The 19,049-nt window shown below is 38.1% G+C and overlaps 2 protein-coding genes across 4 annotated transcripts in view; one reads left to right on the plus strand and one right to left on the minus strand.

Annotated features, from left to right (window-relative positions):
- Nucleotides 1-5,854: 5,854 nt before the first annotated feature.
- Nucleotides 5,855-9,911, plus strand: LOC128362254 (gamma-interferon-inducible lysosomal thiol reductase-like). Its single transcript, XM_053322996.1, has 7 exons — nt 5,855-5,992; nt 7,492-7,680; nt 7,768-7,839; nt 7,921-8,010; nt 8,904-9,056; nt 9,449-9,517; nt 9,755-9,911. Exons 1-7 carry the CDS (start codon nt 5,855-5,857, stop codon nt 9,812-9,814), a joined length of 771 nt encoding a protein of 256 aa, XP_053178971.1. The 3' UTR covers nt 9,815-9,911.
- A 3,370-nt stretch (nt 9,912-13,281) lies between these two features.
- Nucleotides 13,282-19,049, minus strand: part of LOC128361598 (cAMP-specific 3',5'-cyclic phosphodiesterase 4D-like) — a 90,849-nt gene continuing 85,081 nt past the window's right edge. For all 3 annotated transcript variants that reach the window (XM_053322116.1, XM_053322118.1, XM_053322117.1), the window contains 6 exons: nt 18,782-18,946; nt 18,531-18,630; nt 17,438-17,592; nt 16,443-16,565; nt 15,730-15,912; nt 13,282-15,237 (listed from right to left, as the gene is read on the minus strand). In XM_053322116.1, the coding sequence (XP_053178091.1) occupies nt 14,632-15,237; nt 15,730-15,912; nt 16,443-16,565; nt 17,438-17,592; nt 18,531-18,630; nt 18,782-18,946 (1,332 nt within the window). In that variant the 3' untranslated portion in view covers nt 13,282-14,631. The remainder of the gene's footprint in view (nt 15,238-15,729; nt 15,913-16,442; nt 16,566-17,437; nt 17,593-18,530; nt 18,631-18,781; nt 18,947-19,049) is intronic.

Consider the following 19,049-nt stretch of genomic DNA (forward strand, 5'->3'; position numbering starts at 1 on the left):
CAGGAACAATGGAGGATATTGAAGGGGTGGTGTTTCTGATTCTCAGTCTGGGGGTGTTTTTCACAACAAGGTGACAAAGTTTGTTTCAGAGGAAGCTGAATGCAGCATGACAAAAGACACAGAAGATATTACATGTTATGCAAATGATGATTCAAGTGACGATTCTCTTTGACCAGTCAATGGTCTGCAGTGTTTTCACATCACAATTTAATAACCTCTATGTAGGTGATACCTCAACAGATACAACAAAGTAGCAGGTACTATCCATAAATTTTACCCTTGGAAAACAATAAAAGACAGTTCCAAGCATATAGAGTCGAGTTACGTTGAGCTGTACCACGCAGTAGAAAAGTGGTTTAAGGGTTGTCAATTACTATCCAGCTTACATATGAGTAACGGCAACTGATTTTTACTTTCTTGTCACTAGTTTAATTGCAATATATATATTTTCTCTATCTATAAGTTTCTTTTCTATTTTCAAGAACTACTTATTTATTTCGTATCAAATGCTAATTTTCCACAGGCTTGAAGGTGGATATGTTGAGTGGGTAGTTTACCAGCCACCTTTCAAGTCTACAGAGTGAGTCAATTTTGAGTGAAGTATCACTTTAAATGTACTTCTGGCTTAGCAATTGTTACTGAAACAAATTGTGCTTCTTGTGTACACTTCAGGGCACCAAATTAGCACCAGCCACCAGCAAAATGATGTGACATATGCAAGTGGCTGGTAGATTTGCTTCACTCACCAGCCAAAAAAACAAACAATAGTTGTCTATTGAGTGGCTGTTAAAATTTAAGCATTCACTAGCCATTTGGCCAGTGGACAAACTAGTTAATTTTGCACCCTGGTACACTTGAAGTTATTCAGTTTTGTTATGTTTATTCCCATGAAGGGAGTTGGAAAGTTTGTATCTAATTCCTACTTTGAAGTAGTGAAATTGTTTGTTGATTTTGCCATGCCATCACTGTGCAAAAGTATTATATGAATTAGTAAATATAATATGGACATAGCAGTTAGGCAGTGATTTGATTCTGGTCCAGGTACTTTAAGCTCACCATCACCAGATATAAAATGTGTGGTTTTTTTTAGCGTATTCTGTGAGATCCTCTTTTTTTTTTTTTTGCTTTGATTCCATCATTGGTGCTAAACTCAGTGCTGTGGTTTTCCTCAAATGCACCTCACTGAGATTATCGGGTCGGTATCATTCTAGGTGTGGTCATGCTGCTGTGACGTAGTGTTGCAATCATCCAATAGGTTGTGGACAGAGCGTGCCACAACCACTAGATGGCGGTGCAAAGAACCTGAGTGTAATTACGCTTTAAAGCTAGAAAGAAAATCTGAAATTTAGCTTGAACAGTATTTAAATGATCAGTGATAATAGATAAATAGTACTACACTCCTGTGTGTAGGAATGAGGACAGTGTAGTCGAGTAGGAAATAGAGGGGAAACTGTGTGACACGTAACTACTCTCCTCAGACTGTTGCTCGTTCATCCTTATTAGACTCTTTGTGCTTGGTCTTAAATGATGTATATTGAAATTCCTTAACCTGATAGTGATTTGATCTACAGTAAACATGGATTGATGCCTAAAAAGACATAAATTACATAAGGCTCGTTGTGTTAATAGGATGCACTGTCTGTTATTATCGTATACATTTTTGTGTTTGTGCAATAAATAGATGAGTGTTAAATTAAATCCCTTATTTGAAACACACACATATTTAATAATGTGAATTTCTGAAGAAAAAAAACAAAAAAAAAACATGGCATATTCCAGCTCATTTTGTAGCCTGCATATTTTCCTGCACATCACAGACTACACCACTGCTCTGTGAGGTTCAGATTTAGAGCATAGCATTTGCACATAGGTATCTCATTTGAGGTGGAGATACTGTGACCGTCTTCATGTATATCCAACCTGTTAGTGAAGCAGGTGGAAATGTGGTGGTGCTAAATATGGACAAGTTGCTGATGAGATTGATATGTTGTAGCACTGATAAAGCACTAATATGAATTTTGAAGAAGTATTTGTTTCTGGGTGGCATTTTTATGGAGTATTTAGTTCTGTAAAGTAGACGACTGTATTTTTTAAAATTGTATGTACACTATTTGGTCTCTTTTACGTCATCAGTCTATTTTTGTAATCTTAATGTTTCATCACTGTGCAAACAAAAAGAGAGTAGTTCCCAGAGATTATGAAATAGCATTTCAAAATTATTACTACTGTGTACGATAATAATTGGGGTATCATATCTTATTACTGTCTCATATATAAAAATGTGTCATGATTTTTCAGCTGCAAGTTTTTCAAATAATGAATAGTGTGTTTTGGTTAGAAGCTTGGTGCAAAAAATTTGGTTTGGAATTTTGAGGAAGTCAAACTAGGAGGTTCTCATGACCCATGCTTTAATAACCAATACCACCACACATTTGTTGTTATGTGTATATGTAGCCTAATATACAGCACTATATAAAATACTGTTGTATGTGCGCTGATGGAGGAAAACCTTACAAGCAGATTGAAGTGTTATACAAATGTTATCTAGATCTATCCAGATATCTAGCTCTATTTATCAAGGTAAATAAGTATTCAGTTTATTTAGGTAAGTTATTTAGCTAGCTTACTTATGAATGCAATGTTCATGATGAAATGAAAGAAAAATGAGTGATAGCCATTTTAACCGACTACACTTAATTCTTTAAATTTGCCACTGAAGTAACATGTGATAGAGACAACTGTGTCTGGGCTCCAACCAAGGGGGTTTGAGGTCAACAAGATTAAATCTTCCTTTGGAGCAATAGCTATTTTGTGCTAGATGTTATGAATTTGTGGCATGGAAGATTAAATCAGCCTGTATGATGTAGTAATAACAGCTATCAACCTTTTATTGGCTTCAAACTAATTACCACCAGTCAGACACCGTAGAAAAGATTTTCTAATTGACTGTAGTTATCTAAGTAAACTGGCTAGGGTTGATGTGGTTGATTGAAGGGTTTGAGATGCAGGAATGACTGAATGAGAGAACTGTTGTGTGTATTTTTAAGGAGATAACTTTGTTGTCAGGTTCTGTGGTGTAATGTTACAGTGACGGTTTTAATGGTAGTGATGTTATTGGGGGAATGTATTTTACATACAGTTCATTATGTTTATATTGGATGTGTCCTGCAGGACAATATTCAATATGAACATCCAATGAAAATGTTCAGTGGTAATGCAGGGAGTTGTGAAGAGAGGTCAAAGTGTAGTAGTGTGAAAGCTAAGGTAGCAGATGGTTTTGTAATGTGCTTGACTGTTATTGGAGGCCATCGACCATTTTTTGTACATTTAAACATAACGACAATCTTTCCCCAACCAAATAGTTTTAGTTGCCTAACCTTAATTATACTGGAATTGCCTTGCATGGATATTGTAACATAACGAAAAACCATTTGCACTAAATGTTCAAAAATGTTTGCACTGAACACAAATTTGAACACAACAATTGTACAGGCTTTTGTGTAATTCTTCAAGTGTGATAAGGGGATTGTTGTACAGAAATGGTGGATGTTTTGGTATGAGGTCAGATAAAGTTTAAGGACGGGTTATGTACGTATAGGAAGTAGAGGTAATGTAGGTTTGGTGCGAAGAGATGGCAAAGTATGTACATTCAGGAAAGGTTATGTCTTGTATTGGTTTATTGTGATTATGGGATGGGTTAAGATTTGAGAGGTAGACTTACATTCACACAGTGATTGGCTACCATTCAAAGGATAAACTAACTCCATCAACTTTCTTCCGTCTCATGATGAGGTGGTATGTAGCAGTAGCCTTTTTCCGAACAGAACCGTGGTCTTCTTAAAAGGAACACTGCAAGATTTTGTTTTTTTTTGTTTGTTTTGTTTTTAAAATCTCACTATCAATATTTTACAACAATACATGTTTGAAATCCAGGGACTTGATATATCCAGAAGAGTTTTGTTTCACTTTGAGCTGTGTATATGATCAAATACCTCTACTTGTCTCTGCATCACATTCAAACAAATGTAAACCTGTTCATGTATCTGTAACTTTGGTTTTTACTTTTCCCACTGTGGCTGTATGGATTTATCGTTCTGCTTTTATCAAAAGCATTTAGCTGCAGTTAGTTAATGACCTATTGTTGTGAGAAAATACTTTAATTGTAAATGTTTGTTTACTGCATCGATTATGCAGTGAAATTGTGCATTTTGTCCTTAATTGGGTGTTGGATTATCCTGTATTTCTTTTAGGAGTAATATCTGAAGAAATCTAAAACCTTTTATGTTGGTGTAAAACCCTTCTTTACCTACTTCAGAACATCATTGTTCATGTATGCACTTTCAGATCCCCAAATAAAGTTGAGATGATAACCAGTTGTTGTGACTATTTATTGATACATTGATTTTTGCAATACTTTTTCATTGAGGTGGTGTTCTATTAAATCAACCAAAGCAATATATATGGGAGAGTAATCAGATACCAAGTAACCAGATTACTTTTTGGAAAGTAATACCTTTTATTATTAAGAAAACCATAACGATAGAGTTGGTGCTTTTATTTTGAAAACAGGAAGCGAATATATGCTCGCTGTAACTAACTTGAAACCACCGAGGTACATTACATTGTAAAGGCAGTGGGAGTAGCAGTTAAACCTGTTAAAACTCCAAGGTCCCCCAATTGGGAAACCCTGAGACTCTCCGCAGCAAAAGGCATAAAACGCTGCCCTAATTATGTAGCAATATAGTCATACTGCACATCAAATTAAATAGGAGAAACTCCGCTACAAGCACGTCATTTTTACACACACCAAACACAACTCAAACACCAAGCATATTAATGATCAAATATCAAAATCCGAATAGCGTCAGAAAGTCAATCCACTCTCCACATTTCCATTGCTACCTTTTTGATACTTCATGGTACACAAACAAATAGCATCTCATACGAAAGCTAAGACCCTGCCGAGTTCAACAGTAGGCCTACCACTATTATTGCGCTAAAAACTAAAAGCAGCCAAAGAATACAAAGGTAAACAACCACTTATTTACAGCGACTAGCAGATATCCTGTCTTACCTTCGAAGTTTTGTGATGAAAAGTTGTACTTGAGGGCAAAAAAACGCTGGTTTTAGTAAGTCCAACACGGTTCTGCTTGTTTACAACTGCATTTCACCCAGTGCCAGCCTACAGTAGCTGCACCGGAACAACAGACAACCCTGGCAACCCGCACTTCCGGCCGCTAATTGGCTGGTACAATGTACACAGAACGTGTCAGAACGTCATTGTCCAACTGTCAAAAATGTTTAAAAATATTAATTCAGACTAAATTTTTTTTTAAATGTAAAAGCAATACTTTCATTCTGTACCCCTCAAAACGCCCCGTGGGTGTATTATTTTAAAAAATATATAGCTTTTAATAAATATTCTACATATTCAACCTTTAATAGGGACCTAGTATTGTGGCTTGACATTAAGACATTCCCTGGCTTCTTTCTGATAAGTAGCGTTTAAATTCAGAAAACTGTAAATGCTTGTTAAACCTATTCTGCCTATGTGCGACCACCAAAAGGAGCCCACTACAATAATTTTAGTTTGTATTTTAAATGGAGGCTTTGACACAATTACAAGTCAACAATTTACGGTTGTATTCTTTATTCTTTACTGACATTTAGAGCCAGAAACAGGAGTTTCCGAGGTTACATGAAGGCAGCAGCATTTACACCTGGCGTTAATCAGTTGCTGATGGAGCTAATTAGGCCACGCGGAGGAGGAGCAGCAGCAGCAGCTTCAGCCGCTTCAGTCGTTTCAGTCGTTTCTCCTCTCAGTGCTGTGCGGATTTCTCTCCAGATATTAAACATGAAGCTGTCAGGACTACTGGCGGTGTTTTTACTTTTTTGTATAAGCCGGAGAAGTTATGGATCTCATCCCAAACCGTCCTGTCATTATCCTCCATCACAGTGGTGTCGCACCCTGGAAATAGCAATTGAGTGCAAGGTGAGTAGAATAAACACACTGGGATCTATGTATTTTCTTTCAAACTATTCATTCAATATTAAGGGTACTACCAAAAAAAGGGGGTAAAGCCTTATCATAGTGACTAGTAACTGAGCTAAAGAGCCTAAAACAAAAGTATTAGACTGCTATTGTAATAAGCTAATGACGGGGAAACTAAACAAATAGAATAAAGACAATGGCAGAGCTAATCTTTATTGAATCATCTCTATGTTAATGAAACATTTGAATCTTATTGTGATATGCCGGGCAATATGAAGTGACATAGCTATAATTGCACCAGAAAAGGAGAAAAAATCAGTCAAATGTTTGTTTTTTTAGTTAAAATCACAAGCTTTTTAATCTGATTGCAGTGCAAATATATGCCCTTGTCAATATCCCAAATATTAAATACAGTTTTCCTCGTGTATATTAAAAATCTAGGTAGGTCTGTCTGTTCTGAGAAAATGGAGATTGCTGTTGTTTATCACTGTCTCTCTAGTCCTAAAACATGAAAGAAGCTTAGTGAAGTTCATAGTTTCTCTGGCGTGGGCTTAAATGAGAGTCATGCTTCAGAAATTGAGCACCAGTGGTTCTTCATGTGACTGGAGGAGCAGCTCTGGGTCAAAAAACACAAACAGTATTAAAGATGACTGAAAGATTTGGCAGAAAACTGGTGGACAGCTTTCAAGTTTTCACCATAATGTGGTGCTCTGTGTTACTGTAGTGCTGCACCTAAAGATTATTCTTATAAATTCTTCTTGATCTCTATTGTTTGTTCTACATTATATAAAATGTCTGAAGCTCAGTTTACAGTGAAGCTCCTCACATTCAAGAAGCTCTAATTGAATTAAGTTACAATTTCAGAACCAAACAGACTTCCTTGTTCTTTTCTTGGATACAAGTGGGAACTGGTCCATGCTCATATCAATATTTGGATGAAAAACAAGGCTGCGACTAACAATTATTTTCATAATTGTTCATTTTCTCAATTATTTGATCAGTTCAGTATGGTTCAGAAATTGGTGAAAAATGTTCACGGTTTCAAAAGCCCAACGTGACATCCTCAAATGTCTTGTTTTGTCTCAATTAGCAGTCCACAACCCAAAGAGATTCAGTTTACTGTCATATAAACCAGAAAATATTAACATCCGAAAAGCTGGAATCAGAGAATTTGGTTAAAAAAAAAACAAAGGCTCAAAACTATTAACCAATAAACAATCAGTATAATTAATGACCACTTATCACTGTCCTGAATGAAATGTGTGAAGACGCCAAAACTCGACATGATGCCTTGTTGCTAAATCTTCTGGGCTGATGTGTATGTTACAGCTTACCAGAAGGACCACAAAAGTGATCTTAATCTTAAAAATTCGACTTATATTTGGTAACACACAAACTTCTTTCACTTCAGGAAATCTTGTGGGCAGGTGTCCGATCATATTGTGACTGCAAAGGAACACATTGGAGAACAATCTGTGTGTTTTTTTTTCCTTGTGTAGGTGCAGAAGCAGTGTATGGAGTTAAATGCCATAAAGCCAAACCAGACTGTCCCTCCAGTATCTGTCACTCTGTACTATGAGAGTCTGTGTCCAGCCTGCAGAGTCTTCATCACTCAGCAGCTTTTCCCCACCTGGACGATGCTGCGTGACATCATGACAGTCACACTTGTCCCTTACGGGAACGCAAAGGTATGCTGATCTTTCCTGTTAATACAAATGAAATCTTACTGACAGTTATGAAGAAAATATGAATATCAGCACATTTTTCTCTTCTAGGAACTTCCATCAGCAAATTCTCCGTTCACCTGTCAGCACGGAGAGCCTGAATGCGAAGGAAACATGATTGAGGTTTGATAGTATAGCTCTGTCAGCTCTTATCTTTATCACATGATATCCTGTTAACAGAAGATGAATCAATCTGTTCCTCAGGCCTGTATCATCCATATGACGGGTCACTCAGCATTTCAGATTATCAACTGCATGGAATCAGCTGCAAACGTCCTCGATGCTGCCCAGCCTGTGAGTATTCAAAGAAACATATGAACTTTTTTTTATTTGCATTGCATTGTGGCCATAATGAAGACCTGAGATCAGTCACAACTGTGTTCACATTCAAAGGAAAATGGAAAACTTTCTATTTTCTCCGCAACTAATCTCTTATTTTCTTCTTAGTTGTTTGCTCTATAAAATGGGGAAACATGTTGATCAGTTTCCTAAAGCCCATGATGACGTCCTCAAATATCTTTTTGTCTATAACAATATTCAGTTTATCATAGACAAAAGAAACCAGAAAATATTCACATTTGAGGAGCTGGAAATGACTTAACCAATATATCGATAATCAAAATAGCTGGTGATTAATTTAACAGTTGGCAACTAATCAATTAATAGACTAATTGTTCTAAAGCAGTGTGCTGTGTGCACACTGCTTTAGAAAATGCTGTCAGAAAATGTCCATAACAATTATCCACAGCTTTGTAAAACTGACTTCTATAATTATTTTACCTGTGTAAAATCATGATGATGATGATGATGATAAGGCAATGCAATTAGTTTATGTGGCTGCTCTGCCTCGCTGTAAACGGACCTTCAGGGTTGTCTCATTTTCTCAAATTCTCTAAACTAAATGTTTGAGTCAGACATCTTAAACTTCAATTTGCTGTAATACTCATTTGTGTCAGAGAGGCAAAATTCTGACACATTACCTCAGGTCATAGTAATACAGTTACTGTTGTTCACAGCCTGGTTTACATTCTTGTCTCAGTCCTCCTGTTTGGTCAGTGTGTCTGCACTGGGAGTGATGGTGTGAATCTGCAACACAACTCCCTCCCCATGTGTCAAAACACAACACTAAAGACTCTTGCTTTCATATCTTAATGTTTTTTGGTGCTGACTCCCTCCTGTCGTCTCAGTGTCTGCAACTCTACGCCCCCTCCGTCTCCTGGGCCAGAGTCGACTCCTGTGTGAAGGGTGGTCTGGGCTACCAGCTGATGCACGCTAACGCTGTCATGACCAGAGCTCTGAATCCTGCCCACACACATGTCCCCTGGGTCACCTTCAATGGGGTAAAACACATTCTGGACTACTTATGAAGGATGGATATACATTAATGAGAAATAAAATAACAGATCTACTTTGTTGGTTAAAATGCAGTAACAGTTGTAATGCTCAAAAATGTTTAGTTACAACCATAATGAGATTTGAGGATTTGAAATTTCTGACAGTTTATACGTGATAATAAAAGGTAAACACTTCTGCACAGTTCATTTTCATTAGTTTATCATGTACTGACTACATAACAATAAACCTTAAATTTATTTTAGTAGAAATCACAATTTAAAATTTCTGTAATTAAAGAGAATTTTGTACAAATATGCAAAAGCTCAATTTTTTGAGCATAACTGAAAACTAATGTGGACTTAACTGTAAAGGAATAAAAATACAACTGTTGTTTCAGGAATACACAGAAGAGATGGAGGACAAAGCCATGTCATCTCTTTTCCATTTAGTTTGCCAACTTTACAAGGTGAGTTGATTCAGTTTTGAGGAATATACATTCATATGACTAACTTTCAATTCCCCCCAAAAACTCACATTTTTAAATCAACTTTTTTTAATCAGTTGCATATAAACGTTATTTTTTTCTACTTGTTGAATGAAGTGATTCTTTCTTGCTTGATGATGATGATGATGATGATAAAGCTTTAGTGTTGTGTGTCTTGTCTCATGCTGGGATGTGACTGTATTTGTGTTGTGTCTTCAGGGGGTGAGACCTCCAGCCTGCACTGGAGCCCCGGTCAGAATGGACAGAAGCTTCTGTTGAACAAAACAAAATCGGCTCTGCAAAGTCTGTTGGCTCCTGCAGACTGAAATGATATATAATGCTCCAAATAACGTAATTAAATTCATACTAAACACATGTAGCTTCATACACATATCATAGTGTTTTTTTGTATTATCAGATGTGAAAGTGTATTAAATCCAATTTGTCTTACATGTTTGGTTTTGACTAACATTATTATCACTGAAAACAGTCTTATAAAATCATCTAATGAAGAAAAAATAACAAGCCCAACATAAATTTCCAAATAATTTATTGGCATTTTCCACTTAAAACACCCTGAACTCCCGAGACTCTTTTGGCTTAAAATGAGAAAGGAAAAATAGTTTTCTTTGACAAAAACATTGGAGTGGCAGATGTATACATACTTGTAAAGTATACTTGATTTTTAGGCTCCAGAACATAAAATTAAATGTCCTATTTTACAGTACTTTGTCTCGACAGACATGTTTGAAGAATAAATATCTTTTTATAGAAGTTTGCACAACACAGAGGCTGAGAAAACGAGACAGCATGAACATTAATGGTGGCAGCATCAGCGCAACACAATAACTGAACGAGAGCAGTGACGCTCCTGCTCGTCAACATTTAACACTGTATGGCACTGATGTCTTCCTGTGAGGAGCTGCAGTGCTGAATTCAATGTGATGCCTCAGACCACCGTTCACTGAGACACAAACTGAACACTGTTGGTGTATCTGAAACTAATGTTAAAATTACTAAGTAATCCCACATGATGAAAATGCCTCACTGACTTCAGTCATATGTGAAATGCTTCAGAATTCATTTATTTATTTTAACAAGAGCGCAAAGTAGTTATTTTCTGTTAGACTTTCTGTTGCAGTTTCTTTAGCTTTATTCCAGTTATTCCAAACTACCTGCTGCTTCAGTTTATTACACAATAACTGGACACCTAAACATTCATCACTTGCATGGTACACTACTGCTTATGAAAAAAAACAAAAACAGATGGTTCAAACTAATCTTAAGAAGCAGAGGATTTTAACTTAATATTTTTGACATTATTTATATTTCAAATGGCTTGATGTGTAACTGGCTGGTGTTCGAGCTCTTTTTTCCATTTTAATGAAAACACAGTTGACACATTTAGACTAACTTGAGGAGATATGAGAGAAAGCTGTTTTAACAGGTAACTATAAACTCAAATGATGGTGGTGGACCAGAAGTGAACATTATACACACAACAAAGTATTTGTCTGGATCACTGACAGAACAACTTTCTATTATAAGACTGAAAGTATGAATCCCTGCTAAGCTGCCACATACTGTAATACACTGGTTTGTCCTCAGGATGGTGCTAAAGAACATAAAGCAACATTCACGCCCACACTTGTAAACAGAATCTGTTTGGTAAATTCAATGGCAACCTCTCAATAGGTTTAAATATATACTGACTGAAAGCTGACATTTTGGCCTGAAGATGGCACAGAAGTAAAATCAGGAAGTCAGTACCTCCCGTTTAAAAGGTCTGAAGCTGCTGGAGTTTATGTGGCATTTTCATCATGTGGAGTTTTAAAGAGTTTGAAGGCATCTACAATTAATTTTGACACTGCAAAGCTTTAGACAACTTGCAATTAATAAAGCATGAAAAAAAGATCTGCACTTTTCTTCATACTCTTTGGAACAATCAGAAAATGATTGTTGTCAAGCTGAAACCAACAGTGAAAACTTGTCATTTCAGAAATAAGAGGATTTTGTCTGATGGCATTAATACATTACTTTGTCATTTTTAAGGCCTGGAAATAAGCAGTTTTCTTCCTTTTCCAGTTTCCCAGAGCTGTGAAGTTCTTTTGACACATTCAAGGGAGAAGTGAGTGAATGACGCTGTGAGGCTCTACATGTGAAAAACAGCACACTGATCCTTTAACAAACCAACCTTCTTGATCACATGTACGGCTGATCAATAAAGCTTACTAGCTGACTTAATGAAATACTGTAAGACTAGTGTTTTCTACTACTGTCTGACCAGGAAGTGCATTGAATCTTGTGTAGTGCTTGCTTGCTTCCCGGTTTTTCTACCTCAGTGACGGCGACAAACACTGATCTAGACTGAACATGTACTTGGTACAGAAAGAGTCGTGAACTCCTGAAACTACACACATTCTCAAGTCTCAGCTATCTGATTAGGAAAGGGCTGAACAGACGGCTCCTAAATTGCACAAAATCTAATACATTGTCTGCTTTAAATACTGTTAACATTTATCATTCGTAAAAACTAACACTATAAAGTCAATGACTTTGATACAATCATCTGGTTAAAATCTCTAGTGTAAAAATGTACAGCATCGTAGGCTGGCAGGTGTTTGTGTGTTTTCAACGAATATGGCACACAGTCATCCCAGTCGAGCACTATATCTACCAAATAAGACTGATAACCTGATGGGACACGATCTGTAAAGTTTGAACTGCAGGCGCTTCATTTCTGTCAGCTTTTGAAACTGTGCTCCTTGTTAATCTCGACATCAGCACCTGACGGCCGGGTGGGAAATCAACACCTGGTGATTTATGTAGAGGTAAAAGATCCCTTCTGACTTATGACATCAAAACAAAATCTATTTATTTAAAATACTTTTGTGAAAATATGAATTGAAATAGTTATAGTCTTTGTAGAAAAAGAACATTCAAGCTCAGATTCATTTAAGGCTTAAGCAAAAAAGAGCGCGCTTTTAATTCACTATTAATGGCTCCTAGATTAAAGCCTTCATGCTCCTGTCAGTTCATAAAAAGTTAGCCCACATAATTTTGTAGGCGAGGCTGAACACTGTTAAAGCATACTTTTCTTATTGTCAACAAATCCTATGAAAAGACCAACAATCACCTGATCATTCTAACAAATTCCGTTGTCTATGTAGCAAAAGTCTAAAATAGCTTATTATTCATTATCAATCCACCGTCACTACAACTCTAAATCTAAGGCTGAAAATAGTCCACCACAAATGCAAATATTTGCTAAAAACTACCAACTGTAGATTATTTATCTTTTTATAAAAATGTATGTATATTAATACCCATTTTTAAAGAAAGATTTGGGGCTGAGAGCCATAGAAAAGTGGAAGAAGCTGGAGAATACTGAGAGACTGACTAACACCTTGTTGGTTTTGGTCTTTTCATGAGATTTGTTGACAGTAACAAAAACATGAAATATTGCCAGCCTTATTGTTACAGTACTTATTGCACCACATTACAGCACAGGATGCAAAAGTGTTTAAAAAGAGCCATCAAGACTCTGACAACTTTGTGGAACTTTTGTAGATTCAGAAAGTCATCACAGGATGCAGTGTATAAACGAGGCATACGCTTTTCAATCTTAATCTCGCATCATTTCAGACAACGCTGCAGTTATGAAGAGGAAGGTACAGTCATAGAGGAATACTTTTTAATTTGAATCATCTGTTTGCACTGAGCTCTTTTCTAGATCTTGTTCTTTGCTCAAGAAACTGAGGTGCAAATATTGCAGAATTTTCAGTCTCTGAAGCTTCTCCCAAATCAGGAGTCTTATCTCTCCAAAATCATCAGATCAACAGAGGGTTGTGAGTTTTGGTGTTGTCTAAATCCATCAAATCCTCTGCTGAGACGCTGCACTAGTTTCTGAAAGTCAGACATTCAGTTAGTTTCCTGCCCAGCCTCCTGGTACCTCAAGTCAGATGGCCTGCACTGTGTTTGTGTGATCAGTAGGCCTACAGTGGGTGAAGCCCTTTGTAACTGAATAGAAGAGCTGAACGGCAGAGACGGTAAAGTGCTACTGCGGACTGGAGGCACCCTGATAAAAAAAAAAGCTTTTCAAGCACATAAACACAGACAAAACCAGCCACTGTATGACGAAGAACGGTTTAAAAATCAAAAACCTTAAACAACGACACCATTTAAAATAATTTCAGGTTAAAAAAAAAAAAGCTCACACTAATTATACAGGTCGTGTCTCGTATTTTAAACAGGTGAGACTGGGGCCCAGTCTTCTTCAGTGTTCAATCTCTGTGGTGCTACAAAGCTGGTTTAAATACATATTATTTGATTGCTTCAATCGCCAAATTTTCTGTTAAAGGGTTTTAATTAAATGTAGAGACAAAACTGGTTTAACAAAGACGCAGTTGTCTCTGGTTTGGAGGTAAATCAAACAGGAAAGACGGTTTGGGGTCAGGTCAGAGGTACCCACTACATCCGTGCTACATTAGATTTATGTTTCTCTTCATACCCTGAGGTTTAGGTCCATCAATTTTAACGCCACTCATCTGCATCCTGTATTTGGTAAAATGATTCCTCTCGCACGTCACTCTCAAAAGGCTTAAACAAAGAGATCATACTCACTTCTTTCAACCAGACTCAATGCTTTCATATCCTAAATTAAAACTATGGTGCAAAATAATTTCCAAGACCCTGTCGAACCGCCATGATCCTCATTCGCTGCTCTTGTCCGAATGTCACAGACAGTTATTTTGGAGGAAGACATTTCCTTTAATTTTTGTTCTCGCCTCGGCTCAACTCTTCTTCCCAGTTAAAATGCAGCAGTCTTTGTCTGGGATGCTCTGAACTGAAGCTACAACAAAGCAGGACGGGACACAAAAGGCCTATCGGGTTGCTCAGAGAGAGGCTTAAACGATTCTTCTTGCTGAAAAGTAAAATAAAACAGAGAGGGGAGGTTCCTCTGCTCTCCAGAGAGGGTGTCTCCAGTGTAAAGGGACTGTGGTGATTTACAGACTTTATTGGTGAAGGCCTGCCCTGCCGTCGTCTCTCTACACCTGGTGCTCGTGTCTCTCAGGCGGGGCAGGTTGTGCTGGTTGTTACGTGCCCATACGCAGGCAGGCAACCCCGTCGCCCTCCTGGCTCAGGTCTCTGTCCCTGTCGGTACCCTCCCTCCCCGGGGAGGCCAGTGTCCTGTGGGGTTGGGGGCTCCGCACCGACATGGCAGCCAGACTCAGGGTCCGTGACGGGTGAGGAGAAGGGGGGCGATACCTGCTGCTGCTGCTGCGAGGGTCCGGAGACAAAGACGGGGAGGAGGAGGAGTCCCGATGCCGATCTGTGCCCAACTGGAGGTCATCCTCTGGGGGGCTCTCCAGGTCAGACTCCACCTCCTCCTCATCCTCCTCCTCTTCCTCCAGGGTGAGTTCGAACTGGAACTTGTCCGCTCCTCCTCCTCCTCCTCCTCCTCCTCCGACACTTCCTCCACCTCCTGAAGGGACGGGCCCTCCTACCTCCACAGCTCCTCCTTCGGTCTCTGTCTCACCTAGGAGCTCCTCCGGGCTGGAGGGCGAGGGGCTGCGGGGGATCATGCTCTGGTACCACTCTCTGTTGTCCTCAAGCGTGTCCAGGATGTCCTGGGCATCGGGGTGCACCAAGTCCGCCCATGTCTCCCACAGAGGGTGGACAATGTACTCGATGAATCCCACCTAGTCATAAGAATAACATTAATAATTATGATTTGATTTGACTTTGTTTTATTTTAGATTTTTATCATAAATCCTTAATCTTTTTTTTTTTTTTTTACATTTCAGTGGTCTCTTTATCTCTGTAATTTGTTATTTGTTTTGTTCCTTTTCTTTACGTTGTCCTTGGTCTATACTTGTTTGTTAACAGCCTGTTATCAGTTTGATTGATTGATAATAAATATAATTATATTACAAACAATTACATCTCTAAGATGTTATTTAGGTGATTTAAGAAGACAGTTTGGATGACAGGCCAGAATGATAAAAAGGTGTAAAATGTGTTTATTGCCATTTTGCCACTATTCTGTGTTGGGGTTGAACTCATGACAGTATAATATAATATAAAAATATAATTTTAGGGCCACCAGTTTTGTCCTGCAGATTCAGACAAACACCCAAAACTTGTATATTTGTATCTTTATCTGTTTCCTCTCTGTCTGTGTGTGTCGGTACCTGGTTCTTTTCTATGGAGGCATTGTGCTTGTCACACATGGGACTGATCTCCATGCCCTTGTCTCGCTCTCTGTCTCCCTGCGTGAAGAACTCCACCGTGATTCTGTCCGTCCACTGCCGGTAGATCTCCAGAGGTTTGGTCGGGTTGCTCAGGTCGGCACAGTGGACCATGTTCTGCAGAACCTGGAGGAGATATGCTCAGTCAGGCTCTGCTGGGGATTTAATTATAAGCACTTTTTCAGATGTACTTTATCCTGTTTTCAAGACCTTAAAAGAAACGGTACCCAAAATCAACACTCTATTGCAGATAACACACTTTGTAATACGTCAGCTTATCTGTATACTGTAGTTGCAGTGTCCAGTAGATGGCAGCACATTCACACAAATTCTCTAGGTCAACATACAACTGCAAAGTTTGTTGTATGAGAAAACAATCTGCTGTAAATGCCTGAGAGCTCCTGCTTATTATTCAGTTGTCACTTTGAGTATTTTAGCTTAAAAATAATTACAATTTTCTGATAATGACAACAGAATACTGATCACACTGTGCAGTTTGTAAATTCTGTGCTGTCCGTCACTCTGTGTTTATTAGACTATCGATGTAAGTGAAATATGTTAAGTCATAATGTATTTATCAATTAATGTGTCTCAATAATGACTGCACACTATGACTAAATGTTCTTATGTATAGTGTCAGAAGGGGGCGCTCTAACCTGGATGCGGTCTGAGTAGTTGTCAAGCAGCAGAACTCCCAGACTCGTCACCTTCTTGGTCTCCACCATTGTCTTCATGTCCGCCAAGAAGTTCATGTGTTTAGACATATCTGTGGCCAGCACCTAATGAGGACACACACACACACACACACACACACACACACACACACACACACACACACACACACACACACAAAGATATAAAACATGGATGAGTGTTTACACTTCAAGTTGCAGTACTTTTTCCAGTTTTTTTAAAAGACCACTGTGGCCTGTAACTGTTCTGAAGGCTCTGATGGTAGCTGAGTGAAGGGTGCAGGAATATAAATAGCATATGAAGTGAAAGACAGTATGTTTAGCAATAAGGCGAGTGACAGTTTGTGCTTATTTGTCTTTTCATTTCTTCCCGTTTTCTTTCACCGTCACTAAATCTGACTCTGACAAAGCAGAGACACGTTGTCGTGCAGGGATTTGGCACACACTGTTCTCAGCTTTTCCACTGCAATTCTAAACATTTGGGTTCTTGACGAAAAAACACACATGAAACCACAACGACCGCTGTCAACATCACCAACTGACATGGTGGTCCCACTGGAGTCTGTTTTTTTTTTGTCAAATGTGTGACAGTACCTCTCTTTATAAATCATACAGAATTAAAGACATGCAACACAAAGACGTGACAGCAACATTTAACAAGAAAGAAGAAGAAGAACTAAGATTGCTCTGGATGTTCTTGCTAGGTCACAAAGTCACTTGCATTTGCATTTTTACTCTTCGTTTTATCATTTTCTGCAAGTAAGAAATAGACCATCAACTGTAATTTTATGTTCTCAATTGTCCACTGTATGATAATATTTTACCTGCAGCCATTTCAAAGTAGGATGTTAACCGATACATGAAGTAAGACTGCTGTAAGGCTGCGATGAAACAATATTGTAAAGCGGCAGCACATCCAGAATATAATATATGATTTGTAAAAAGTTCAGCAGTCTCACCATGTCGATCACCATCTTGCGGAGGGAGTCTTTCTGTTTCTTGCTGAGGTTCTGGAAGATGTCACAGTTGTCCTCCTGGAGCAGCTTGAAGCCAACAGCGAGGTGGTGGTTCTCCAGCACGGAGGTGTCGTTGTACATTAACGCCAGCTCTGAACCTGCAGGAAGAGGTGGAAACTGTTAAAAATACTTACTATTTATTCAGTGTTTCTATATCAGTTCTCATAGGAGTCCAGTCTACATCCTGAAACACATGAACAAACAAGGGTCAATCTGTACCTGTACACAGGTACAGACTGACCCACTGTCAAAACTGTGGGTGCCAGTTTAAACCTGTAATTGTAACTTTTTGGCCGGGGAAGCAGAAACAGGCTGTTAGCCAAACTCTGACATTTTATCATTATTAATATTTTATATTATGATATGGATTGTTGCAAACAGCTGTTCATTTACACGTCGGGAGTAGTAATCACTTTGCTTCTAGCTCTGTTTTGTTTTGTGGTGGCAAGTAGTATACAGTTGGATTATAGAGATTATTTGCTGGTAAACAACGCTAATGGCGGTGACAGTGAACCAGAACAGTAAAGTTGTGTGCTATATACCTAGTCAGGTGATCCACTGTTAATATATTGCTACAGTACTGATTCTAGTTGCTTTCAGTAAAAAGAAACTTTTTATTTACCAAAATATCAGCATATCACCTGATTACTAAGGCGAACATCAAATCAAACTATAATATAAAGTTATAATCTTGAAGGTTTTCATTTAAATACATACATCTTGTTGTAGCCTATGCTTTGTGATATTTATTGATTATATAAAGCTCTTGCTTTTACTTTCACTCATCAGTTGTGTTAGTGTTTTAAAATGAGCTATTAGTACAATTATTCAAATTAAACATTTATTTTGTATTGAAGCTGTTTAGTTATTTTGAAAAAAGTAAATGTGTAACATCTATATTTGAAGATTTTTTGACACTTCCATTTATTTCACAATAAAAAAATCTGCCTTTCCTTTCAAATTAATTTAGGAACATTTCTGTGTTCAAAACTTTGTTTCTGAGTATGCTGCGGCAGGTTTGGAGAGAAGGACGTACTGGTGTTTATTAGGAACTGGTTAGTGAGTCCTGGGTGGTCGACATCATGGATGGCGCTGGCGAACAAAACGGCCATAATCTCCAGGTCTGTGAAAACCGCCTGGGAGGGACAGACAACAGAAAGTGCTTATATTATACTAAAATTATATTGATATACTTTTCGAATAAAAAGAAAGTTAAATGCTACATCTAAAAATCAATGATAATCTGGAATGTAACATGACGCGACAACAACAGGGTCCACAGCTCACCTCTAGAGCGGGTGTGGACAGGAGCACGTGGGTGGACTGCACCACATCAGCTGCATGGATGTTGTTGTGATAAGCTACGTCAGCATGGTAATGGTCCTCCAAGGTCATCATGAAGGTGACGAAGGTGTCGATTGGGATCTTAAAGGTTTTTAAAAGGTCTCGTTCCTGGCAGGGTTAAAGGAGAAAGAATAAGAAGATATGAGTTACGACAATCACAAATGTTCTCTTCAGTAGAAAGCTTAAGTTAATCCTAACGAGCAGGTAAAGC

Source organism: Scomber japonicus, chromosome 7 (genome assembly GCF_027409825.1).
Source record: "Scomber japonicus isolate fScoJap1 chromosome 7, fScoJap1.pri, whole genome shotgun sequence".
NCBI lineage: Eukaryota > Metazoa > Chordata > Actinopteri > Scombriformes > Scombridae > Scomber > Scomber japonicus.

What these genes read in the sequence shown, in the direction of transcription:
- LOC128362254 (XM_053322996.1), top strand. Translation starts at nt 5,855, where the DNA reads ATGAAGCTGTCAGGACTACTGGCGGTGTTTTTACTTTTTTGTATAAGC. An exon ending in AAATAGCAATTGAGTGCAAG is followed by an intron (nt 5,993 to 7,491) that starts GTGAGTAGAATA and finishes TTCCTTGTGTAG; the next exon opens with GTGCAGAAGCAGTGTATGGA. An exon ending in GCGAAGGAAACATGATTGAG is followed by an intron (nt 7,840 to 7,920) that starts GTTTGATAGTAT and finishes TCTGTTCCTCAG; the next exon opens with GCCTGTATCATCCATATGAC.